We start from the raw sequence: 23630 nt of genomic DNA, 5'->3' as shown, positions 1-23630 counted from the left end.
TTGTGTCATTTTTTATGTTAAGCAAACTATGTTCCAAAAAGCAAGAACACAAATTTGTTTATGTGTTGCATTTGCATGAAATCTACAAAAGTGTAAAATCATTCAATGTAGTTTTAGTGAAGGACACTGAACTGCCATTTTCTCAAAACAGTAACGATGGTTTGTGTGTTGTGTGTTAATATTTAACTACAAACCCACTGTATAAATGCTCAAGACATTTTTCAACATTACTCTATCATCTCAAATCAACATTTCTATGGGGTGGTTTGCAATTAATTATTATATAGGGCTGATGTATTTTAAGATCTGTCAGTGCAAGCTGTTTTTAGTTTTAGAAATTGGTGGAGAACCTGGTTTGGGCTAAAGTAAAGCAACAGTCCCAGTGAAAATAAGTTTTTCTTCACTTTTATCAGAAGGTTAACACGGGTTCAGGCAAAGTATTTAGGTCACCTGTTTTACACGTTTTGTACTTTCTAAAAAAATATTATACAAAAAAATTCTGTCAACATTGTTAGACTGTTGTCTATGACCTTGAATCCACCGTAATTATTTAAATAAGTCTATTAGTGGAAAACATGTGTGAAATATACAATTTGGTTAATTATTTCACAGCTATGCCGTAGAAGAACCATTTTTGTTTCCACAAAGAACCATTCAGTCAAAGGTTCTTTAAAGAACCATCTCTTTCTGACTTTTTTATAATCTGAAGAACCTTTGCCACAAAGAACCTTTTGTGAAACAGAAAAGTTCTTCATATGCTTTGCTATGGCATCGAAGAACCTTTTGAGAGAGTTTAGTCGATTTCAAAACATTTTTCTGCCTCTGAAGGGTGTCACAAACACAAAGAAGAAGACAGATATTGTATTTCAACAGCAGAGTTTTGTTTAGCGAATGGTGAGTTCAAATACAAATGAAACAGGTCAGTATGGATAAAAATAGCACAATATAAAAACAGCAAAATGAATTTTGGGAAAAGGATTTGGATATGTGGACTCAATGCCTCAAGTTTTACACCAAATACTGTGACCATCGTCTGACTGTAGTAGTGTCACGCGTAGCATATGTAGAGAAGCACATTATATATCTTTTATTAGATCAAAGGGTAGACAGGAACAGAAAAACACATTAACATAAACAATACAAGACATTGAACAAGGGAACAGATTGAATATATATAGTCCATGGGTGATGAGGGGCAGGTGTGGGGAGACACGAAACAGGTGCGGGAGCTTGGGTAATGAAGTCCGAGGGGAAAACACAGGGAGAAACAGAGGGAACCAACCAAGTAGGTGACAAGTAGGTGTTTTGTCACCTTTGGTGTTAGACTGGGACACAAGTTTTCAATGCACAATAGACTACAACTACCAAGTAAAATAGTGATGTGCCATCGATTAACCTCACCTAAAAGCACAACGACAAACAAGTGGCTCTGTCTCAAGCACATGCAAAACTGTATGGCACACATGGTACAGTTGTAAAAATGATTAATTGCACAGACAGATTTTTCTCTACAGCCTTGCTCTTAATGTTAGTAATTATAAATAACTATCTTTGTAGGAATTATAAAATTTACACTGTAAAAGAAATAGTCAAGTCAACTTAAAATAATAAGGCAACCTATCACAAGCATGTTTTTGAGCTAACTCAACAAACAGGAACTAAAGTTCAATCAACTTGAAAAATTATGTTTATGTTATTAGTTGTCACAACATAGTCAAGTTTACCCAATGAACAACAGAACAAAATGTTTTTGTTGGCTGAACATAAATAGAAAATAGTGATTGGTTATTTAAAAATAAACTACAATTTTACTTCTTTCTTGCCTCAAACAGACCAAAACTTTGATCAAACAACTGTTTGAACAGTTTGTGTTGAGTGCATTTATAACGGTGTTGGTATTGTGTCATGCACTTACACCTAAACATTGAACACACAAATCTCAACCATGGTAACAATCAAAAACCATCATTCATTGAAAAAACTCTAAACACAACAGATAACTAACAGTAACAACAATATTAAAGCAGAAATTAAGCCAGCAAGAACTAAAACACTAATCTTTAAAAGAAAACACACTACAATGCATCTTGGGAACTCTCAAACTCTTGCAATATTGTTTGTTCAGAATACACTCTTTTGTAAGTTGGGCAAACTTTCTGAGGCATTTTGACTAAGTCCAGTCAACAAAATAATCTTTGTTAAAAACATGTTTAGGCTAATTTTGTTTAGTATATGCAAAACAATTATTTGACTCCTTTAACTAAAAATTATATGTTCAAGTTACTTATTTATCTTTGTAGGGAGAACATCTAGCAAGTTTTTTACAGTGTAGTATTAGTTCAATTAGAGACTTTAGAGCTACCAAGAAAATCACAATTTTCAAAAGATTAAAAACGACTAACAATCTCCTCTTTATTATACTCCTAGAATTTTGATGGCATGACACTCCACACTTCCACATGCCAAGTAGTTAGTTTTCATTGGCTGGTGCTTTGCAGATAAAGCGAAAAGACTGTGAGCACATCCCATCATTCAGTTTCCCAGATTTAGTTAGCTCTGCACAGTCCTCTCCAGCCAAATTATTTGGTTCTCCTGGTTCCCACTGACTGCAAATGCACATAAACATATGTATTCAATAAAAAACTAAATGAACTAACATGCTTTCTGATTAAAATAGCATGCCAAATACTGGTTTCAAACACCGACTAAATGACATGATTTTGTCATGTATTACACAAAGACGGACAAGATACAAACTTTTTTGCTTTAAGGTTTTCACAAACCTTCTGTCCATGATATAGGGTGAGCCATCAATCCACCTCCACTGACCAGTCGTATGATCTGTCAGGCCAATCCAGTGTGATTGCAATTTAGAGACGCGATTTACAATAAAATTCTGTATAAAGCAAACCAGACTTAACAGATGACATTTCATGTAATGTGCAATGGGTGTGTGCATGTGTGTGTTGGTTCATAAATCACTAACCCACTCGCTGGCGTCCTGCCCCAGAATGAGCAGCAGGGCCTCATGTGCACCACAGAAAGCCCTTGACTTCTGCCAGTCCAGCGCTGTACTGGAAAAGAGATAACAGCTGGAAAGATAAAGTTGCCATCCAGCTTTACAGCTCAAAACAGGTTTCCCTAAGAGAAAGAAGCATAGGAAATATGTTGTTACACATTTTACATGTGACACATTTTTTTCCGATTTTTGAGAACCATCAGTGGAACAATGAAATTGCTTACGCCGAGTCAAATTTGTTATTCTGCTCTCCAGATCAGCCTTCAGGTTACCAAACATCTCCATTAATCTATCATCTGTACATGAAGGACAGTGTTCAGTAGACAGTAAAGAATAGAAAAGAAACTCTGACTATCTGTATGTAGTGCATTTAACATACTCTTATGTTCCTTCTGTTATACCATGTAGGCTACCATATTCAGCTGTAAATATGTAAAGTGTATTACTGTAAATGTGATGTTGCAAATAATGCTTACAGCATAAATTGCTGTAAATTATCAAAAAGTTTGTCTATCAATGTTCAAGGGTATAAATATTTCACACTTAACATTTGACACTTATTGACACATTTTACAGTTTGATACTTAAGATATCATGGTGTAAATTGACATGCCATCACTGTTAATGCAATAAATACAGAAGTTAGAATGGATGTAAAAGGTCTTATCTTTCACTTCAATAACACAGAAGTTACAGTCACTTTCGCCCATAACAGACCTAACAAATATAGAATCTCACTTGTATCTTGTTGGTCGGAAGTGAGCAGAACGACAGATGCTGTCAGATTTCCCACTGCATTCTCTACTTCAGTCAGTTTACTGAATTGCTGTTTAACTGAAGTGAGACACAAACTTATTAACATGTTAAACATAGTGTAATATGCAGATATTATTTACATAAACCCATTTGATTTTGGTTGTGATATATTGTTCACCTTAAGACCAGATAAAGTAATAGTCTGATTAATGAGATCGAGTAAATGTATTTAGAAACTGCTTCTGTTGGAATATGTCAGCTCATTGGACAGGCTTGGTTTTCTATAGTTGTATTGAAAATCAGAGATGAAACAGGAAATGGTAAGGAGAAAAAAAGGATGTGATAAACGATGACTAAAGGGCAAATCCTAGACAAATAGTATCATGGCATGTATTTCCTATATACTAAACTGAGGTTTGACAGATTCAAGATCAAGAACACTTTTACACTTTAAATACTTACAGGACACAGAGACTGTGGTTAATAAAATCACAAAGAACATGCCACAAATCAGAGGAATCCAACACTGTTTCCACCACATGCAACCTGCAGACAATGATACTATATGAAAAAAAACAAATACATTATTGGTAAAAAATAATAATAAATATAGTTTCTATTTGTGTTAATCAAGCAGTGTGGTCCTCCTCTTTGCCATCACATTCATATTTTGTATAATATCTATATAATATAATATATTCCATATAATATCAAAAAGAGAGAGAGAAGTATCAGATTAATATTAATATTAGATTATTATTATCAGTCCTAATAATACATAAAATAAAAGATAAGTATATTAAAAAAAACAAGGTATTCACATGAAAATGTGATGTGATCGCAAAACACTTATGGTTATTACTGTACTTCTATAAATAGGTCTCTTAATTTCAGATTTTATTGAAGTTGTAAATCTCACTGGTCGGATTGCCAAAAAACAGTTGTAAAATAACTACACGGTTCGGATTGCTTAAATGTCAACTAAGTGTCTGATGGCCAAACCAAATGTAATAAAGGTTCATATAAACTGTACCTTTCTGTGATGTCTGTGATGGTATTCTCCTCATGTCTTCATTCAGCATGCAGTACACATTGTTCTGTGAGCTGCTACTGGAGTCTGGAATGTGTTTAAACTCTGCCATCAGTAAAATTATAAGAATGAAAGACAAAATGCTACAGAAGAAAGCTTTCTCTCAACTTCAAGAGCTAAAGAGGAAGTCATTAAGGAAGTGATGACTAGCCAATGGATTTGATTGAAAACAAGAGCTAAAGAGATACTCTGTTAATAAGAGATTATTTTTTTGCTAACTGAACTTCACAGATAAGTCAATATAACAGGGAAAAGAAATTTGTAATGAATTGTGCCAAAATGTTTGTTCATCTTGTGAAATAATTTTAAGATGTTCACTGAATAGAATATATTAAGTGCATCTAGAAGAAAGGGATACGGGGATACCTACAGGCGACTAAGGTAAACTATCAGTAGAGTCGGCCATTTTCTCCTCAGTCACATGTAAGCTAGTGGTGGGCGATACTGTAAAATTTAGTATCGATCCGATACCAAGTAAATGCAGGGCCAGTATTGCCGATTTCGATACCGATACCAATACTTTTTACTTTTAAAAAGCATTCACTTGAACTTACATTTACTTTCCTGTAGATGAAATAAAGTGTTGTCAGAGATTATTTCCTTTCTCTTTAAGGTCAACATTGTTCTTTTAAAAGTATTTTATTTCATATTTGAGTCATAAGGGATATAGAGTTGACGGATAATTGATGTAGTTGCTCATTTTCACATGTATATTTATTTTTGATAGTTATGTGACCGGATGAGATGTATTTCATTCCTATTTGGTGTCATTTCATATTCCAGGTATGATGTACTAATGTTCTTATGATGTTATATTTTCTATGTTCAGGAAACAACAGAAAAAGAAATTGAGCTCTTAATCATGGGAGCTCTTATTGTTTGTTGAACTGGTGAATCAGTCACATGTAAGCTGTTGAGGAGAATGTTATGTGACCGGATGAGATGCATTTCATGCCTATTTGGTGTCATTTCATAAATTCCAGTAAACTCGATGAGTGAGCTCAGCCTATGTCTCCGTGTTGTCCTTTCCGGAATGGTCGAAAGAAAGAACCAGAAATATGGGGTTACACCAACCCATTCACATCAATTGCGTATAAATAACACACGCTGTTGCAATATCGTGTAATATGTATGCCAAAGTTCCATTTTGCGTGCATACAATACGCCTATTTTTGCGTGCATATGATATGGCAATTTTAGCGTGCGTGCATATTAACCGGTAATTTGTCTTTGTTAGCTTGCGTGCATATTTTAACCTCTACCCTAACCCAAACCCTAAACCTAATGGTATTATTTTAATTATTTCAGTGTTTCCTCTTTATGTACGTCTCAAAATGGATGATTTCCACCGAGGTGCACGTAAACATTGGCGTATCTTATGCACGAAAAATCAAACTTTGGTGTATGTATTACACGATAATGCAATAGCGTGTTATTTATACGAAGATGGATGAGAACGTGTAGCATAAGACAAAACATCTTTATATCTGTAAGTGTACACAAGTGTGTTTCGTTCTTCTAATCAGACTATAGACAAAAGTGGTCATCTCCATTTATTTATTTGATTCATTATAAGTTTCCAGCTGTAATGCACCCAAGCAATCTTAAAAATCTTTAAAACAGAAAGTGTGTAACCCTCGGAATTATGTAACTCTTAATAACATAATATTTATTATGAGGGCAGACTGGTGTCATGATCCTGTCCTCCAAATAGCTGTTTCCCTTGTTCTGGCTGACGGGAACATGACAGTCCCATGTCTTGTGTCTGTGTGTGGAAGCACATGGCCATTGTTTGCATCTTTGTGCCATGTGCTCTCCTGTCTTGAGTCTTAGCTCTGTCCCCTTGTTTCATTATTCATTATCTCAATATCAGTTCACACCTTCACCTGTTGCCCTAGTTACTGTATGCCTCTTTTGTTCCTCTCCTATGTAATGCTCCTGTGTTTGTTGTCCTGTGCTGGATCGTTTGTCATCATCCCCGTCTTGTCCTGTTGCCCCTGGTCTGTCTTTAAATTAAGTTTTAGTCAAGTTTTATTTTGTTAAAGTATATTGTTCTTGTTTTCCCCCTCTAGGGATTTAGAGTTATGTTTTGTCTATGTCAAATAAAATGTTTTTGTTGAGAGCTGTCTGCATTTGGGTTCTGTTTCCTGTCAGTTTCATGACAACTGGAAAAAACAGACTTGTCTTAAGGAAGCACAACTGATTATTAAGCATTTCTTGAAAACAGGAAAGAACTCAAGCAATTAATAATGAAATTACAAATTCAGAACAATGCGAATACAATTTCTTTACTACAAAACAGAAAACCACACACTATTATACAAATGCTATAAAAACAACAACGGGAAAGACGACTGACTTCATCTTTTCACTTTAAGCATCAAATAGGATCTATATTTCTCCTGTCAGGGAGGTCATGCTGATATCCTGCCCAAAGGTTCTACTCTCTAGAGCCACGGTCTTTTAAAGCACATTATGTTCATGTCACAGACACCCAAACAATGATGCATGTCTTTACACATGTGAGGAAAATGTTAGCAGTGTAAATAGAGCCTTATCTTTTGCCCCCTTTTAATAGATCACAGATATCAATGCATTGTTATATGGTATTTAATTCATAAACCTTTTTTTATTATAATTAATAAAACATTCTAGTTGTGCAAGGGTGCATGGTGCAAATAAGATTCAGAAATTACTGATAATTTCACTCTTACTGATAATTTCACTCTTAAAACAGTTGTGTTAAAAACAACACATTTTGTGTCCTTAACTGGACACATCTCTGTGTTATTTCTTGGGACAACACGTTTTGTGTTACTTTCAACACAACTTGTGTTTGAAATCACACAATGTGTTAGATGAATAACACAAAACAATGTGTTAAAATTAAAACATCCATAAGAGTGTTGTTGATTGCTAATCTAATCAATTATCTATTACTTATTTAGTCGCCCCTTTTAGTTAATAATATCAACAATAAAATCATGTAGAAATACTGTACATTAGTGCCTCACTAGATATGTATTAATTATTCATCAGTGTATTTTATAGATCAGTAACCAGAAACCTAAATACAATGTTATACAACATTTTAAGATACAGTTTTTAACAACAGAGTGAATTTAGAACTACAACACTGGTTACATGAGATTGTAGTTACTGAATTCTGTATAGTTTTCTCTTGGTACAGACTACAAACATGATGTACTTATACACTGAACCAACAAACATAGCATCCAAATATCCCTACTACCCTGCAACACACAATATGCAAAGTAGACCAAATGAATAGTATAATAATTATGAAAGATTCATCGGTATTGATGAGAATGCTAGTAAAAGAATATTTTTGGAATCTTTTTTATAGCACAAAGCATAGAGCTCGGAATCTTCCTCTAGATCTTCTTATTTACAACTAAGCCTTACTGTGGGCCTACATGTACCACCTGTGTTCTTTAACCAGGAAGTTGTTTAATAGGGTAACTAATGAAGTAAGGGTGACAACAGAGACACTTCCTATATTTCAAGCGAGGGCATTTACAGGCCATTATAGTTGTTCAGTATTTTCTTGTAGGTGATCAAAAAGTGTTTTTTATTCAAGTAAAACCTAATACTGAATAGAGATTATGTTAAGGGAAATACTTATGTGATCAATTTAAAAAGCCTTTAAAGGTCTCATTCCCCGCGATCCCATTTTCAACCTTTAGTTAGTGTGTAATGTTGCTGTTAGATCATAAACAATACCTGCAAAATGATAAAGCTCAAAGTTTAATGCCAAGCGAGATATTGTCTTTAACAGAATTCGCTTTTCAAGGACTACAGAGAACGGCTGGAATCGGACTACAGCCCTATACTTCCCGGGTAAATGATGTCACTATTCCGAGTGCTTTTAATTATCTCCGCTCAAAGGAATATGCCAAAAAAGGGGCGAGGCCTTCCTTAGAGAAGAGGAAGAGCCGCTGGATTAGTGTTTGGTTATCTGAGATTGTAAACATTTGACTGAGCTACGCGCTAAACTACTTTCACTTTCATCACAGTCCTACAGCTGGTAATAAGAATTCAGCTACACACATTCTAAGATAACCAACGGTCAAATAACAGTTTTCATGACTTTAACATCGGCTGTGAAAGCTGTTCTGTGTAATACACTGATATTGTGTGTGTGTGCGCATACCTCTAAAACACTTCTATGAAACGTCCTTTGAAGTCCTGCTTGCAAATGTCTCCTAGTCAATCTGCTTGTTTTATTATAAAAAGGCAAAACTAACGCTTCTGTTATTAGTGTTAATTAATATAACTGGTCTGACCCAATCGGTCCAGTGTCATGTGTCCGAAAATCGCCTACTTCCATACTATATAGTAGGCGAATATGAGTATGAATCATGAATAGTACTGTATGTCCGAAACCTCAGTATGCAAAAAAAAGTAGGCGAGAAATACCCGGATGGTCTACTACTTCCTCCAAGATTCGTGAGTGTGGATCGGATGGACACTTATCTATCCCATGATGCCATGGGAGCTGAGCAATGGTCAAATTTCAAAAGTAAATCAAATAAATATAGTGGAAAACTTTAAGGCGGATGCCCGTTTTTAATGTAAGTGCCAATAAATTAATTTCTCGTGACTAAATTATGTTTTTATCAACGCTCACGTGTAGGATGTCGTTAATACATCATAGGTCAAAGAGCATATGGGTCACATGACCATAAAACATGGCGGACGTAGTATGTCCGAAATGTATTCATACTACTCCCATTTATATATAGAACGTACTGTTTTAAAGGCCAATAGGTAGGTACATGTACTTATTCAAATTCAGTACGTACTGTCATAGTATGCGATTTCAGATGCAGCCACACTCTAAGCGGGGAACCAATCACAACAGACCTGGTCAGCTTTACCAATCAGAGCTTTTCGGAAGGAGGGACTTTATATATACCGGAAGAAATCCAGTCATTTTGTTAAAGAGGGACAGCGGTGAACAATAGACTTGAAATATGTGAAATATAAAGCGTTTTTTGAAATTAGAAACATGAACATCCATTGTTAAACAAATAATCAAAAAACATAATCAAAGCCTCAAAAACAGCAAAAGAATGCCCCATTTAATTAACTACTGAACCTATCTTCAGCACATCCATTTGTTTCGTTGGTCATGCGTCTCCTAGCAACTAGGTGCGTATTTGTTGCGTTCAGAAACTCTGTGTAACCGGGCCAAGATAACCGACCACGCCACCGGTGTCAATCGCCCACTGACATATAAATTAGATACTCTTAATAGGACACACAGGTTCGACAGCTTGGTGTTGAAAATGACAACAGAGGCGTGACCTTCAAGTTAATCTTTTATTTACCAACCTTATAACAATGACAATTAAGATCAGTATGGAAAATATCTTTAATTCAGAGACACTTCGTTAAAAGACAATTCAGAGGGAACTTCATAATAAAAGCATTTAAAACTCTTACAGATCAAGCGTAGTTAAATGACACGTAAACCCTGGGAGGAACCAGACCTGGGAGGAAAAGGAGAAATGAAAACACAGATCGCTAGGTCTCACACCAGTATGTACACACACAATACTACAAAATAGATCAGTGCAGTCAATCATTCACTTCATACTAACCACACTACAAATAACCTATGCAGTGAAGACCACCTCACGCCACCACACAATGAGGATAGGATGAGACCCACAAGATCCCCGCAGACAAACAGACTTCCTCAGGCTGGTCCCTGCAATGAGCTCAAACCACACTCTTTCAGTAATTCGCAGAGTAAAAGTTGGTATGAGAATGGTGGTTGGCATATACTTAACTCCCAAAGTTAAATAAACAAAATAAAACTAATATAAAGCAAACACAATCATAAACAAAACAACCATAGGCAAAACAGCAGATCTTAAATGGAACAGCCAGGCGTGAGTATAAAAGATCCCTCAATACACATCTCCAAGGGAGTATCTGTAAACATAAAAAGAAGACTATAATAACCCCCTTTGCATTGGCATTATACAGATTATTGAATATTCGTTCATTAAACATACAGCAAATATACATTAGCACACCCCTTTCGCTATACCATTTAGCATAATTACACACAGTCAGTCGCCAACCACCCAAAGGTTATACCCTTATAAAATCGTGTCTGCATCCATGCAGTACTCTCACTCTGAAATGATAGACAAACTCAACGTTCTGTTCTTCGCTACTTTCCCAGACTTAAAATAAGAAAACATGGATCCTTTAATAACACCAGAGGTGTAATGAGCACCTGAAAACCATCACTATGGTTATTTGGCTGGTAGACCATATTTCTTTTTAACTTTCTGGTTTTAGGTCTACATAAATTTAAGTACTATTTTCTAAGCAAGTAATATTTTTTTAATTATATGTACTATTTTTTATAATTTTACTAGCACATTTACTTCAATTTACTAAAGTAAGTAAATGTACGCCGAATTATTAAAAACAATGTTATAACTTTTATTTTTGACGGGTTGCCGCAAGGGGTGTTTGACGGAAGCTTCCTAGTTGTGAAACGCGGACGCTGAAAGCTCTACAAGCGCAACCATGCCATTCTTTCACTCATAAACACGCAAAACAAGCAGATTACAAATACACCGCGGAAATCATATGGCCCTAGATATCACACATACGTCGAGCAAACTTCGGCCATTCGGACATCATTCTGGGATGGAAAATGACAAGCAGCAGCCTTTAATTCGCCATTTAACACCCGAATACACAGAGATAAAGCAACGCAAGTATCGATAACAGTATCGTTTGTCATGAAGCTTATCGATACTCTGGTATCGACCCAATTATGTACCGGTCAAAAAAGTACCGGTTCTCGGTACCCATCACTAACTACGGCAGCTATTTATAGAGCCAGACAGCTCGCTTTTACCATTCACACGGTAACATCTGCTAGTGTATAATTCCAGTTGTGTAGTGTATTTTAGCATTAACCGTTTACAAAATCGGCAAGTGTATGATGCCTAGCTTTTAAAAACTTGTTCTGATCTTAAAAGTGTAGTGTATTCCAGCCATTAGGTGCAGTGTGTGACGCACTATTGTAAACAAGCTAACGTTAACTAGCTAAGTAATGTTTTAATCGTTAACATAGCAGATTCATGGAAAAATACATCAGTAATCAGCCTTTTTTTGGTCACAACTAATTTATTAATGAATCAGCATCAACTACATTAAAGAGAATCACTTAATTTAACGTGAATAAAATAGCCTTCTTACTGGAGTTCAACCACCGCTGAACTGAGCCACATACCTTACTTATGTGTAGCGTACTGGGAAAGCAGGCAGTGGGCCAAACCACTGTGAGGGAGGGGGAACTCAACTGTTTCTAAACTTAAAACGCATTTTTTGCGTTTGTATTTTTTTCTAATTACACAATTAGTTTAGGTATACATAAATATATTTAGCACAGTAGAAAGTGTGGTTTTTAATGATTTGGGTGGCAACCCTCAGATGGAGGGGGACGTGTCCCCTCCGTCCCACCGGGATTTACACCCCTGGGAGGCGGTATTCAACCTATCTATGATATTTAGGTGCATTCCAGGACCTGGCTTTCACTGAGCCTGGTGTCAATAACAGTTGTAATTTCAGTAACAAGGGCGTTTTCAGTTCTGACACTTACAGGATGTTCACTTGAATACGATTCCCTCTTATATAACAAAAGCTCGGGTTAAAATTGAGGTCTTAATTCATTGTCCCTTTAAGATTATTCCCAGGACAAAAAACTTCCAGGAAATAAAGAAACATTCACTACAAATGTATCTGTTATTATTATTTGCTGATTCTCTCTAGTAGCAATATTGTGCAGTCATTCTCCTTGGCATTAGCCCAGTAGCCAAGCCTTATCAAATTCTTCCCACAGCTGAGCTTTAGTTTGCACTTCAACTATTCAAAATGCTACAAAGCTTTTAACATAACATGAACAATATATTTGAACAAAAACAGAAGACGTCAATTTTCCAAACTTTTGGCCAGGACTGGACTGTATATGTTTAACAACATTTGATTTTAAGAGTACTAAAACGAGAGGTAACCATTTCAAACACACAGCATTTTTTTCTAAAGAGAAAGTGATATACGTATGTAATTTTACAGATTAAAGACATTTCTTTTTTATTAGACTCCGTCCCCTAAAGTCCTAAGGTGAAAGTGTGTTAGCGATTGAGCAACACAAAACAGAATGAAAGTGAAATCTTTTACTAACACAGGGACAAAGTAAAGAACAGGAACAAGAACAGTAAGTAGCAATGTAGTCTACAATCTAATGACAAATAACTGTTTATATTTGTTTGTGTGTGTGTGTGTGTGTGTGTGTGTCTGCGTGTATGTGTGCATGTGCATGTTTATATTGTTTTGACATATAGGCTACTGTATAAAGTGGAAGAATACACAGTGCTAGGTTTCATAGTGGAAAGCTAAAATCTCTAAATGAGTAAACCTTAGTGTAAGACAGATTTGACAATGTCATATTTATATTAAATGTATGTCATATATTAAAATATGTCTTATGTTACAACATTTTTTTTCAAGTAGTGAGTAAAACTGAAAGTGATAAAAGTTTTAAACAACTTATTTTTATTCAGTCTTGCACTAAGAGGGCAGTAAAGAGCAGATAACATGAGACAGCCAGCTTCTCTACGTAGTGTGCAAAACAAGAATTGTTTATTTTTCTTCACTTCTTGTGCATTGATACATTAATTCTATTACTATTTCTATACATTAATTCTATTACTATTTCTTCCAGTAGTTCTTCATTAACTGTATTGACTGACACATTATTTAAAGAGTCTGGAAGATGGATATGTCAATGAATTAGTTTTGTACAAAATAAGTGTATGCATTTCAATAATAATTTCTTAAATTACTTAATGAAAGGTGTACCTTAAATTCAAACAATGACCCGTAATTTTAAATGACTTTAGGGCATAACAAAACAACCCCCAAAATGGAAGAGAGGTCAATGAAGCAACATCATTAACCATTAACAGGCCATTACAAGATTCACTAAGATTTGGTAAGATTTTGGATTATTTTAGTATACATAAAGCTTCATTTAGTAAAGAAACAATTATATGTTACAATAATTATACGAGAATCTTCTGAATTGATGCAAACCAAATTCTCTTTTGATGCTAATATTGAAAACTAACACACTATATTTTTACAAATTGAAGGCAACAAGTACTACATAATTCAGGTTGGGAACTCATGTGATACCCCCCGAGAGATTTTAAAACATCTCCATAAACGTATACCTGGATTGAAGGAGGTGTATACTGTGGAGGAGTGTGATGTGATCCTGGTTTTCTGCCCCATTGTGTCACGGGCAGGAACTGACATGGAAGCTGCGCTGAATGAACTTAATAGGTGTTCAGGTAACTTCAAGATCACAAAACACAGTTGCAGTTAGTAGAAATACAGATACTGTAACATGAACACATTTAGACCACCTTATAATGTCTTTAAACAGCATCCAAACCAGTTGTGTTCATGGTTCTCCATCACACTTTTGAACGAGAGAAAATTGTACCAGACAGCAGCAGATTTGTAAACAGGGAAAATACGCTTACAGTGAACTTTCTCTTCAATGAAGATGTTGGGTTACTGAAATGTGCCATGAATGATAAAGCACTGATCAAAATCATTGAGCATTTCAAACCTCAGGTAATGTTTGATCTCTTTCATCTGAACCTTATTGAAATTTGTGAAGTTTTTTTACGTGACTTAGGACACAACATGAAATATTCAGTTCCTTTTTAAGGAATGTCAATATATCGATTTATTAATTTGTTTTACATATAATTTGTACCAGATGAAGATGATGTAGGCTAATTGCATAGTAACACTGAGCGTCCTGGATATCTTTATTGACAGGAGTTTAATCCGGGGAATGCATTTTAATTTTGCAATTTAAAGAGCTTTAAAAATATCCATTTAATTAACATTAAAACTAGTGTAGGAACTGACAAATGTAATTGATATAATTGAAAATTTTATTTTCATTTTGCACTTAATGTTGCACATATGTTATATAAAATGTATATTTAAATACACAATTGCATTGTCATTTTACATACTGCATTGCCATTTTGCGTATTGCATTTCAAATAGAAAATAGCTACCAATATGCTTCCATAACCTTAGGCTATGTTAGCTGGGGATGGGCAAACGGGACAGAGAGAGGTGCCGCAACCATCGCGCTTGTTTAGATTAATATACAACTAAAACCAACTCCAGCTGTCAAACATGTCGATAAATGTTGTAGTAATCATATGAAGAGTTCAGATGCAGAATGCAGAACCCTCTAAAAGCCACCTCCGTCACACAGTATAGGATACATTACTCCAATAATATTGCTTTTAAACCTGCTAACAGAGATTACTTGGGAATTGAAAACAATTACTGATTACAAACTACATGGCAAATTTTGTAGTCAGTAACGTAATCCCTTAGATTACACATTACTTGTAACGTAGTCTGACTACTTTTTGATTACATTTAGATTACATTTTGTTTACAAGTGTCTGTTTTATCTTTACTTGGTATCTATGTGTCCACAACACTTTTCTTGTTACATTTTAAAACCTTAAAATTATATTAAATGTAATTATATTAAGTTATAAAAGTACATGAAGTAAAAAGTAAATCAAATGCCTTCATACTGAATGACTGCAATACAACAGCACATGTAGTTACAATAAAAATAGTTTTAAAAATTTCAGTGTAGATATCAAGTGTAGATACCAAATCAATGTAAATGGGTGTAATATTCATGCAGTGATGGGCAAAACAAAAATTATTCAGACAGCAATCTGACCATAAATTTATAATCTAAACCATTAACTTTTGTCTACATAATTTAGAGTCATAAATACCTGCATATATTACAGCCACATTAATAAAGTTTTGCTAATAGCAAATGTAAATGTTCACAACAGAAAGACTGAATTACAAATGACATTTAAGATACATACAGTCACAAAACAACGAAATCAAGTTGCGAAAGATTAAATTTATTACCCGCCTGTGCTTGTGATTATCACATACAAAATCCAGTTTAAGGAGAGAGAGAGAGAGAGAGAGAGAGTTGTGATTATCACATACAAAATCCAGTTTAAGGAGAGAGAGAGAGAGAGAGAGAGAGTTGTGATTATCACATACAAAATCCAGTTTAAGGAGAGAGAGAGAGAGAGAGAGAGGTTGGGATTTATAGGCTCAGGAAGGATACTGTTTTTATTTTTCTCCCCACAATGATATTTTAAACACCATCCAGTTTAACATGTCATATTAAAAGTTCTTAACAGTATTTAGTGTGGCATCAGTTGCTAACTCATTCTGTCCTGTGCTCCACCTGCTTCGTTTTATAGGTTGCATGTTGTATATTCTGATTATTAACACTTTTTAATAAAATGTGTTCTGTTCTGCTCTTAGATGCTGAGGCAGATGGGGGGGAATTGGTTATGGTACATTATCATCAGCACTTCAAGCATGCTGTTTTTCTTATGTACAGCAACAATTCATGTGATTACTAAATCAGTACAGGTGAGAAACTTCAGATCATGAGTGGTTCATCATCCATTCATTAACTTGATTAGCAGTTATTCTACAATAACATTCAATTCATAGCTTTGAGTCTTTTTACAGTATACCTGAAACCTCCACCAGTGCTTTCCTGTCAGCTCTCCAATATACTGTCTCATTAAAGGCATAACAAGCCCCCCAAAATACTAAACATTATGTTACAAATAAAAGTGATATTGAAAGTGATAATAAAGGTTTTTATAACAAAGCATTTTTATTCAGTCTTGAACTAAGAGGGCAATAATGAGCCGATAAAGTAAGACAACACAGCATCTATGTTAGCGATTAATACAAGAATTGTTTATTTTTCTTCACTACTTAAAATGCATGCTGTGCATTAATAAATTATTTCTAGTACTATTTATTCTAGTTCTTCGTTGACTGCATGGACTGACACATTAATTAGTTAAAGCGTTTTACTCAATACAGTATATTCAGAGCACATTTAACGGTATCCATAAAGTTAATGTGGCATATTTTAGTGTGGCATCAGCAGCGAACTCATTCTGGCACTTGCTGTATGTTGTATATATTCTAATTATTATAACTTATGAATAAAATGTGTTCTGTTCTGCTCTAAGATTCTGTGGCAGCAAGTGAAAAATCAGTTATGGTTCATCATCAGCACTGCAGCCAACATCGTGGGACTAAGAACAGTGCAGGTGAGAAATTTGGCTCACAGGATATTATCAGATCATATGTGTTATATCATCCATTAATTCCCGACATTGACAAAGAGTGAGAAAGACAAAAAAAACCTGTAGGGCAGGTTATCTTTGTAACACTATCACAGATGGGGAACGATGCCACACAGGAAACTGATGAATACATGAATTTTAATGAGTCCAGGCAAACTAACAAGTGCTTGGGTAGAAATGGGGAACATCCAAGGAATACGAACAAAATAATATCGTGTGCGTGTGTGTGTATATCCCTGTGGGGACCTAAACCTGAATGCACACCAACTCAATGGGAACCAAAATTGAGGTCCCCATAGGCAAAAAAGATTATAAATTGTACAGAACAATATTTTTTTTAAAATCTAAAAATGCAAAAACTGTTCTATGATCTTTGGGTTTAGGGGTAGGGTTAGGGGGTAGAATATACAGTTTGTACAGTATAAAAAACATTATGCCTATGGACTGTCCCCACGGAGATAATAAACCATACTGTGCGCGTGCTCGTGCTCGTGCTCGTGCTCGTGCTCCATGGAGTATAGAAATAAAGAGTCCCAGAGTACTTTAAAGAACAACGTCAAAATACAACAAGACTGGACAACAAACATGACAAAACATAGGGATTAAATAGAGTCCATGGGATGGGGTTCAGGTGGAGTGTAATGACGAGCTTCAGGTGCGGGGTAATCAATGAGGTCAGAGGGGTGCAGTGCATGAGGGGAAATGTAGTCATGGGTTTAAAAGTGATAGTGATCATGCGTGACGGGGAAGTGGCTTTTGTACAGGGGGCGTGGCTGACAAAGGCGGGGCAAACGTTACAATCTTGAATTTTGTACTGTGATAAAGATAATAATTCAGTCAAAGAAGAACTTTAGAACACCTCAAATAAGCTTGAATATTTGTTCCAATGAAATACTAGAAAATACTAGAAGCCTATTTTAATCTCTTCTTGGATGCTGGTAACAAGTAAAAAAAGATTGGCATTATCAGTACTGAAAGCATGAATTACATCTGATGAATAGTATAGGCTACTTTGACCAGGTTCACTGTCTTTATTCTACCAAAGAAATGTAACAGTTGCAATTTTAATAACGGAGTTATCTCATTTTGCGCGTCATATAGCTACGAGTAGCCTCTAAATAGTGATGCCTTGGCAGCTTTTTGGTAATCGTGTAAAAACCTATCAATTTAAGTGGAGATCAGATAATGGATTTTTGTTATATGTCATGTCTCCTATGTCCCTGATTTTATTTTTTAAGGGAATGGGTGATTATCCGAGCAATTATGCTATATTAGCTTATGCGGCCCGAACGTCACCCTATATATGACAGACTGTTGTGTATACCTGAAATGTAGGCTATAGGCCTACGCCGAAATATTGAGCAAAACTGTGTTTAGATTTATGCTTGAAGGTTGTTTCATAGCATGCTTTTTCTGCACAAACTGCGAATTATTTCATTGTAGTTGACCGACATCTAGTGGCCATTGTTTCAACTGTATAGGGCGTGGTAAACACCTTATTAAATGGCCATGATAAAATGATACAGAGCAATAAATGGCCAATAGATTATACTGACCAATTAATAATTACTAGATGTTACTAAGCAACTAGTTAGGCCTAATCTCAGCTCACTTCTTTAATGAACTGTTTAGGTGAAAAGTGTACCAATATACAGTATGTGTGGCATGTGCTATCCTGAATCTATACATTGTAGACCATTAGAATATTCATAAAACTGGCAAAGTCACTAACAATATTTACTTGCAAATATTATTGCATTCTCCACCAAAATATGTATCAGCTTTCCTGTGGCTCAGTGGGTAGAGCACGACGCTAGCAATGCCAAGGTCATGGGTTCGATCTCAAGGATTGCACATACTTTATCAAAACAAATGTATATTACAATGCAATGTAAGTCGCTTTGGATAAAAGCGTATGCCAAATGCATAAATATAAATGTAGTGTTTTAAACATTCTCCACTACAAGCTATGTAGGAAAAACAAATATGATCCTGAAAGAGAATTATTTGTTATTAAATGATATTTAATAATTGATATTTGTAAATGATTTAGTAAAATCCTGATATAATCGCTCTCAAATGTCGTAGGGTCTAGGTGAAGACAACAAGCCTGGACAAATTTTCTAACCAAACTGTATTGCGTTTGTCAGGCGCCAGTCAGTCGACAAGTTTTGTCCTCCAACATAGCACTCTGCGGTCCTCATATAAAAATTGATTGAATGTTAAAGGAAAAACTTATACCAGACATGCTCTACACGGGATCTTGAATAAATAAGTAAAATACTGATATACTGTAATGTATGCCCTTACCGAACTAGCATTGTAATATTTATTTAAAATCTCTATATGTTATACAATACATAATTATTTATATATAATAAAAAATGCATGCATATATACTGTACATTTAAATACACATATATAATAATAAATATGAAGAATAACAACATTGTGGCAATATATTTTGTCTAAGAGAGCACCTTCTCTTTTGTGAATTGCGTTTTAAACATGTTTAAGATAAACTTGATTATGCAGAACACTTAAACGTGTATGATCTATTTCAGAACCAAAATAAAAATGAGCCAGCAACCTGACACAAGTGGATGCCAGAGAGCAGCTGGCCAGTCAAGCACGGACAATGAAGATTCTGGGCTAGCAGAACCCATTAGTCAACCTTCTAAAATTGGCGGTAATTTTACAGGTAACACTACAGAGCTGTCAGTTTATTTCCTTATGTCTAATGAGATAAATATAAATGATGGAATTGAATGGCATAATTTAAATAAAGTTACTATATGACTTGTTGGAAGGTACTTTGAACCATATTTTTTTTTTCTTGAAGGAAATAAATATCACATCCTCATATGTGGAAAGACATTAAATTGTCAGGAAGAGATTATCAATCACCTTCAAACACTAGGTCTAAAGGAAGTGTCCGTGCAGGAATGTGATGTTATAGTGGTTTAATGCCTTGTCGTTTCAAGGGCAGGAACTGACATTGAAGCTGCACTAAAAAAACTTAATGGACTCTCAGGTAATGTACTGTATGTGGATAAGAATGTAATAAGAGATATTGACCAGAGTGTTGTAACATTAATTTTATAGTATTTTTCATTATGTATACTAAATTTTTATATTTAACTGCTTAAAATTAAAGCAGTTTCGAAATCTACTGCACATTCCAATCTGAGGGTGGCTAGGAGTCATTTATAAAAATGAAACAATAGAAAAAACTCCCAACCAATATTATTTGTGTGGTTTAACAGTATGCTCACCCCTGCACTATCCTCATTTTATTTTAAGCATTTAAATCCAAACAAAGTGGAAACTAAAAATATTAAAAAGAAATACACAAATTTTAAACATATAAACAAAAACATAGACTGACTAGTTACAACCAGCTTCGCTTTAATCCTGTAAATTCACCCATCCATCCTCCGAGTTGTCCTCTGGTGGCTCACGAGAGGGCTCTAGCTCTAGCCACACCCTGGATGGATGCCGAGTCTATCATAGGTCTTCTTTCAATCCTATATATATTTTGAAAAGATTTAAAGGATAAAACCTAACTTCATAGCTACACGCTGTAGTAACTAGTTTCTCTAATTTCTAAATGATTAAACTTACAGTATGATGTTAAAACTCACCATGTGTTACAACATTCACAACATTCTCCACTTCAATGTAGTATTAATGATTTACATTGTCAAATTGAGAGTTTGTAATAATAGTTTGACCTCTGCATTTGAACAGAGTCTAAAGCAGCCATTATCATGGTCCTCCATCACACATTTGACCCAGAGAAAATTGTACCAGACAGCAGCAAGTGTATAAACAGGCCAAATACACTTACAGTGGACTGTCTCTTCTTTGAGGATACAGGATTACTGCAATGCATGAAGAATAAAGATGCTCTGGACAGCATTCAGCAATGGCTGCAACCACAAGTATTTACTCTTTACACTTTACTGGTATATTACCAGTTCCTCACAATTCAGAATACCTGCACATATGGTCGCCAAAATACAATACAATTACAATACTTTATGGTCTTTATATTTAAAGCTGATTAAAGGGATACTTACCCACAAAAATATATATATTTAAATAATTTACTATGTCTTTCCAAACCTGAATGACTGTATTTTGAACACACGCACACAGAAATTAAAATTTTGGTAAATGCATTGGTAACCATACAATATTAGAGCCTATTTACATACATTTCATGGACACAAACCACTAAGATGTTTAGTAAGAGCACAAATAGTACAAATAACTGTACACAGATTCCAAGACATCAACAGTACATTCTGACCAGAATGAGAAATATTTGGCCGGTTTCCCAGACAGGGTTTATGTTAAGTGTCTTGATCGAAATTTCTTTCAACTTACACTGATATATCTTAAAATATAGTGCAATTGTTTTGTCTCAAGATGCACACAGTAATGCTTTTTGTAAAGTATGTTTTTAAAAAACGACTTAAATATCCAAATTTATCCATCTAGTCCTGGTTTAAGATAATCCCTGTCCGAGATACCACCCATTGTGTACAGTATTATGCCTAGTATGTATTTAACCTCTATATTTTTATAACTTTGCAGTTTCTTGCTGATTGACAGTTTTGACCACATGCATGGTATGATCTTCTGATGTTCTGCATCAGAACTTATGATTGTCCTGCTGGGCATGTCTGGGTCTGGGAAGTCTGCTGTAGGAAAGATGATACTTGGGAGAAAAGAGACGTGCGAGGCTAGTGTCTCTACAGTCACTCAGAAGATAACAGTAGAGATTGGAACAGTGGATTAGGGGCAGGTGTATGTGATAGACACTCCTGACTGGTTTAACTCTGATCTCCCACTGGAGAAAATTAAAAAAAACATACAGGACTGCATCCGTATGTGTTCCTGTAAACCTTATGCTGTCCTTCTAGTCATACCAGTAAAGCAGTTTACTGAAGAGCAGAAAGAGATTGAGAGTATGAAGAAGTTTTTTGAGGAGAGATGCTGGGAGAGGGTTATGATCCTTTTCACTGTTACTGATGAACAGGAAAAGCAATCTATTATCCAGAAACAAAAACTGCTGTATAACTGTGGAAATAGATTTTATTCACTCAACATTGCTCAGACAGGGAACAGTGCTCAGGTTTCAGAGTTGCTGAAGAAGATAGAGGAGATGATTGCCAAAGACAGCAGTGCGCTCACAGAATTAGAAATAAAGACAGCCATTGCTAAATATAAACAAGGGCGCATAGAAAGAAATTGAAATTACAGTAAAATACAACCGCCCGAACTTCAGCACACAATCTGGATCGCAAAGGAATCAAAAGTGTTTCAGTTTAAAGACCTGACGAATGATGACTTTGCAGAGATTAATGTTTTGTAACAATGTTTTGACGTAAACTACCTCTTTAATAAAGATCTACAGTTATAGATCTACATTACAGAGTTTGCTTGCATATACATGTACTGCATATAAACATTGTCATTATCATATCTTCATGTTATCAGTATTAAATGTCATTATGAGAGACTTTTGGGTTGGAGGATAGGTTGTATTATAATACGATGTGAATTAAATTGATGGAGTTTAATGTTCCAGATGGATTATAGTGGTCAAAACAAGTTTCGACAAAACAACAATGTTTTGCTTATGGAAATGAACTTTGGAGTAAACACTGGCTTACCTTGTGGCAAAGCTTCTCCTCTGCAATAAAGGTTCTAATTATTAAAATAAGCATACCGTACATTGTGTCCTGTCTTTTTTGTGAATTAGTTTGTGCTTTTTATTTTGTAATAGGGAGTTAGGTAAGCTTATTGTGCTTTATTAATTAATTGTGTTACATATTTGCTTAGTAGGACTAGGCGTTATATTCCAATATTTCAGCACAGTTTAATTGCCCAATAGGACATTTCCCATGCTTTAATCGTGACAGAGGAGCAGTCAAGAATTTATACTTACCTTACCTTCATATTATCAGTTGTGTGTCTGATCCCACCCTCAACAAATCCATTATCCTGGGTGAAAGATGCCTTTTGGTGAGGTGCTGCTGAAAAGGACTTTATACGGTTTCTAACAATGCAACACATCGTCAGTTGTGTACCTTAGCCTCATTGGGTGTTTTGGCCATTTACCACAAGACACCCTCAACCAAGGGAGGTCCAGCCCAGGCGGATCAGACCTGGGTATGTGTTGCGTTGTTATATGGTCATTTGGCAGCCCATACTGTGTCCATCCGCTTCAACCAAAGCCAGTGGCTTCTTCATTCAGCAACTTTGGCCAGTTCTTGATATCCTCCACTGGACCTGTCCTCTGATCCCCACTTCCTGTATCAATTAGCTCATCCAGATTAGGGGATTTGCTGGTATCTCAGTGGCATCACACCTCAACGCAACCATACACGCCAACCCGATTGGCTAGGCTGTCCTAGCCCCATTGGCACCGTTAATGCAT

At 35.4% G+C, this 23630-nt stretch overlaps 2 protein-coding genes across 3 annotated transcripts; one reads left to right on the top strand and one right to left on the bottom strand.

The window, feature by feature from the left end:
* Positions 1 to 738: 738 nt before the first annotated feature.
* On the bottom strand, positions 739 to 4997 carry asgr1b (asialoglycoprotein receptor 1b). 2 transcript variants are annotated; one of them, XM_057361292.1, is made up of 7 exons: positions 4809 to 4997; positions 4238 to 4321; positions 3758 to 3853; positions 3244 to 3315; positions 2987 to 3141; positions 2784 to 2896; positions 739 to 2606 (listed from the first exon to the last, which is right to left on the bottom strand). In XM_057361292.1, exons 1-7 carry the CDS (start codon positions 4915 to 4917, stop codon positions 2471 to 2473), a joined length of 765 nt encoding a protein of 254 aa, XP_057217275.1. In that variant the 5' UTR covers positions 4918 to 4997; the 3' UTR covers positions 739 to 2470. The 2 variants fall into 2 exon arrangements, with proteins under 2 accessions (XP_057217275.1, XP_057217267.1); XM_057361284.1 differs by having other exon boundaries at positions 4238 to 4336; positions 4809 to 4996.
* Positions 4998 to 13795: 8798 nt separating this feature from the next.
* Positions 13796 to 22917, top strand: LOC130563716 (uncharacterized). The gene is made up of 8 exons (XM_057349469.1): positions 13796 to 13802; positions 14075 to 14275; positions 14371 to 14564; positions 16332 to 16442; positions 17063 to 17143; positions 19744 to 19868; positions 20022 to 20213; positions 20930 to 22917. Exons 1-6 carry the CDS (start codon positions 13796 to 13798, stop codon positions 19771 to 19773), a joined length of 624 nt encoding a protein of 207 aa, XP_057205452.1. The 3' UTR covers positions 19774 to 19868; positions 20022 to 20213; positions 20930 to 22917.
* The last annotated feature ends 713 nt before the right edge of the window (positions 22918 to 23630 follow it).

Source organism: Triplophysa rosa, linkage group LG2, assembly GCF_024868665.1.
Source record: "Triplophysa rosa linkage group LG2, Trosa_1v2, whole genome shotgun sequence".
NCBI classification, from domain to species: Eukaryota; Metazoa; Chordata; class Actinopteri; order Cypriniformes; family Nemacheilidae; genus Triplophysa; species Triplophysa rosa.
The sequence above is the reverse complement of the archived record's forward strand: the minus strand, read 5'-3'. Positions and strand labels throughout refer to the sequence as shown.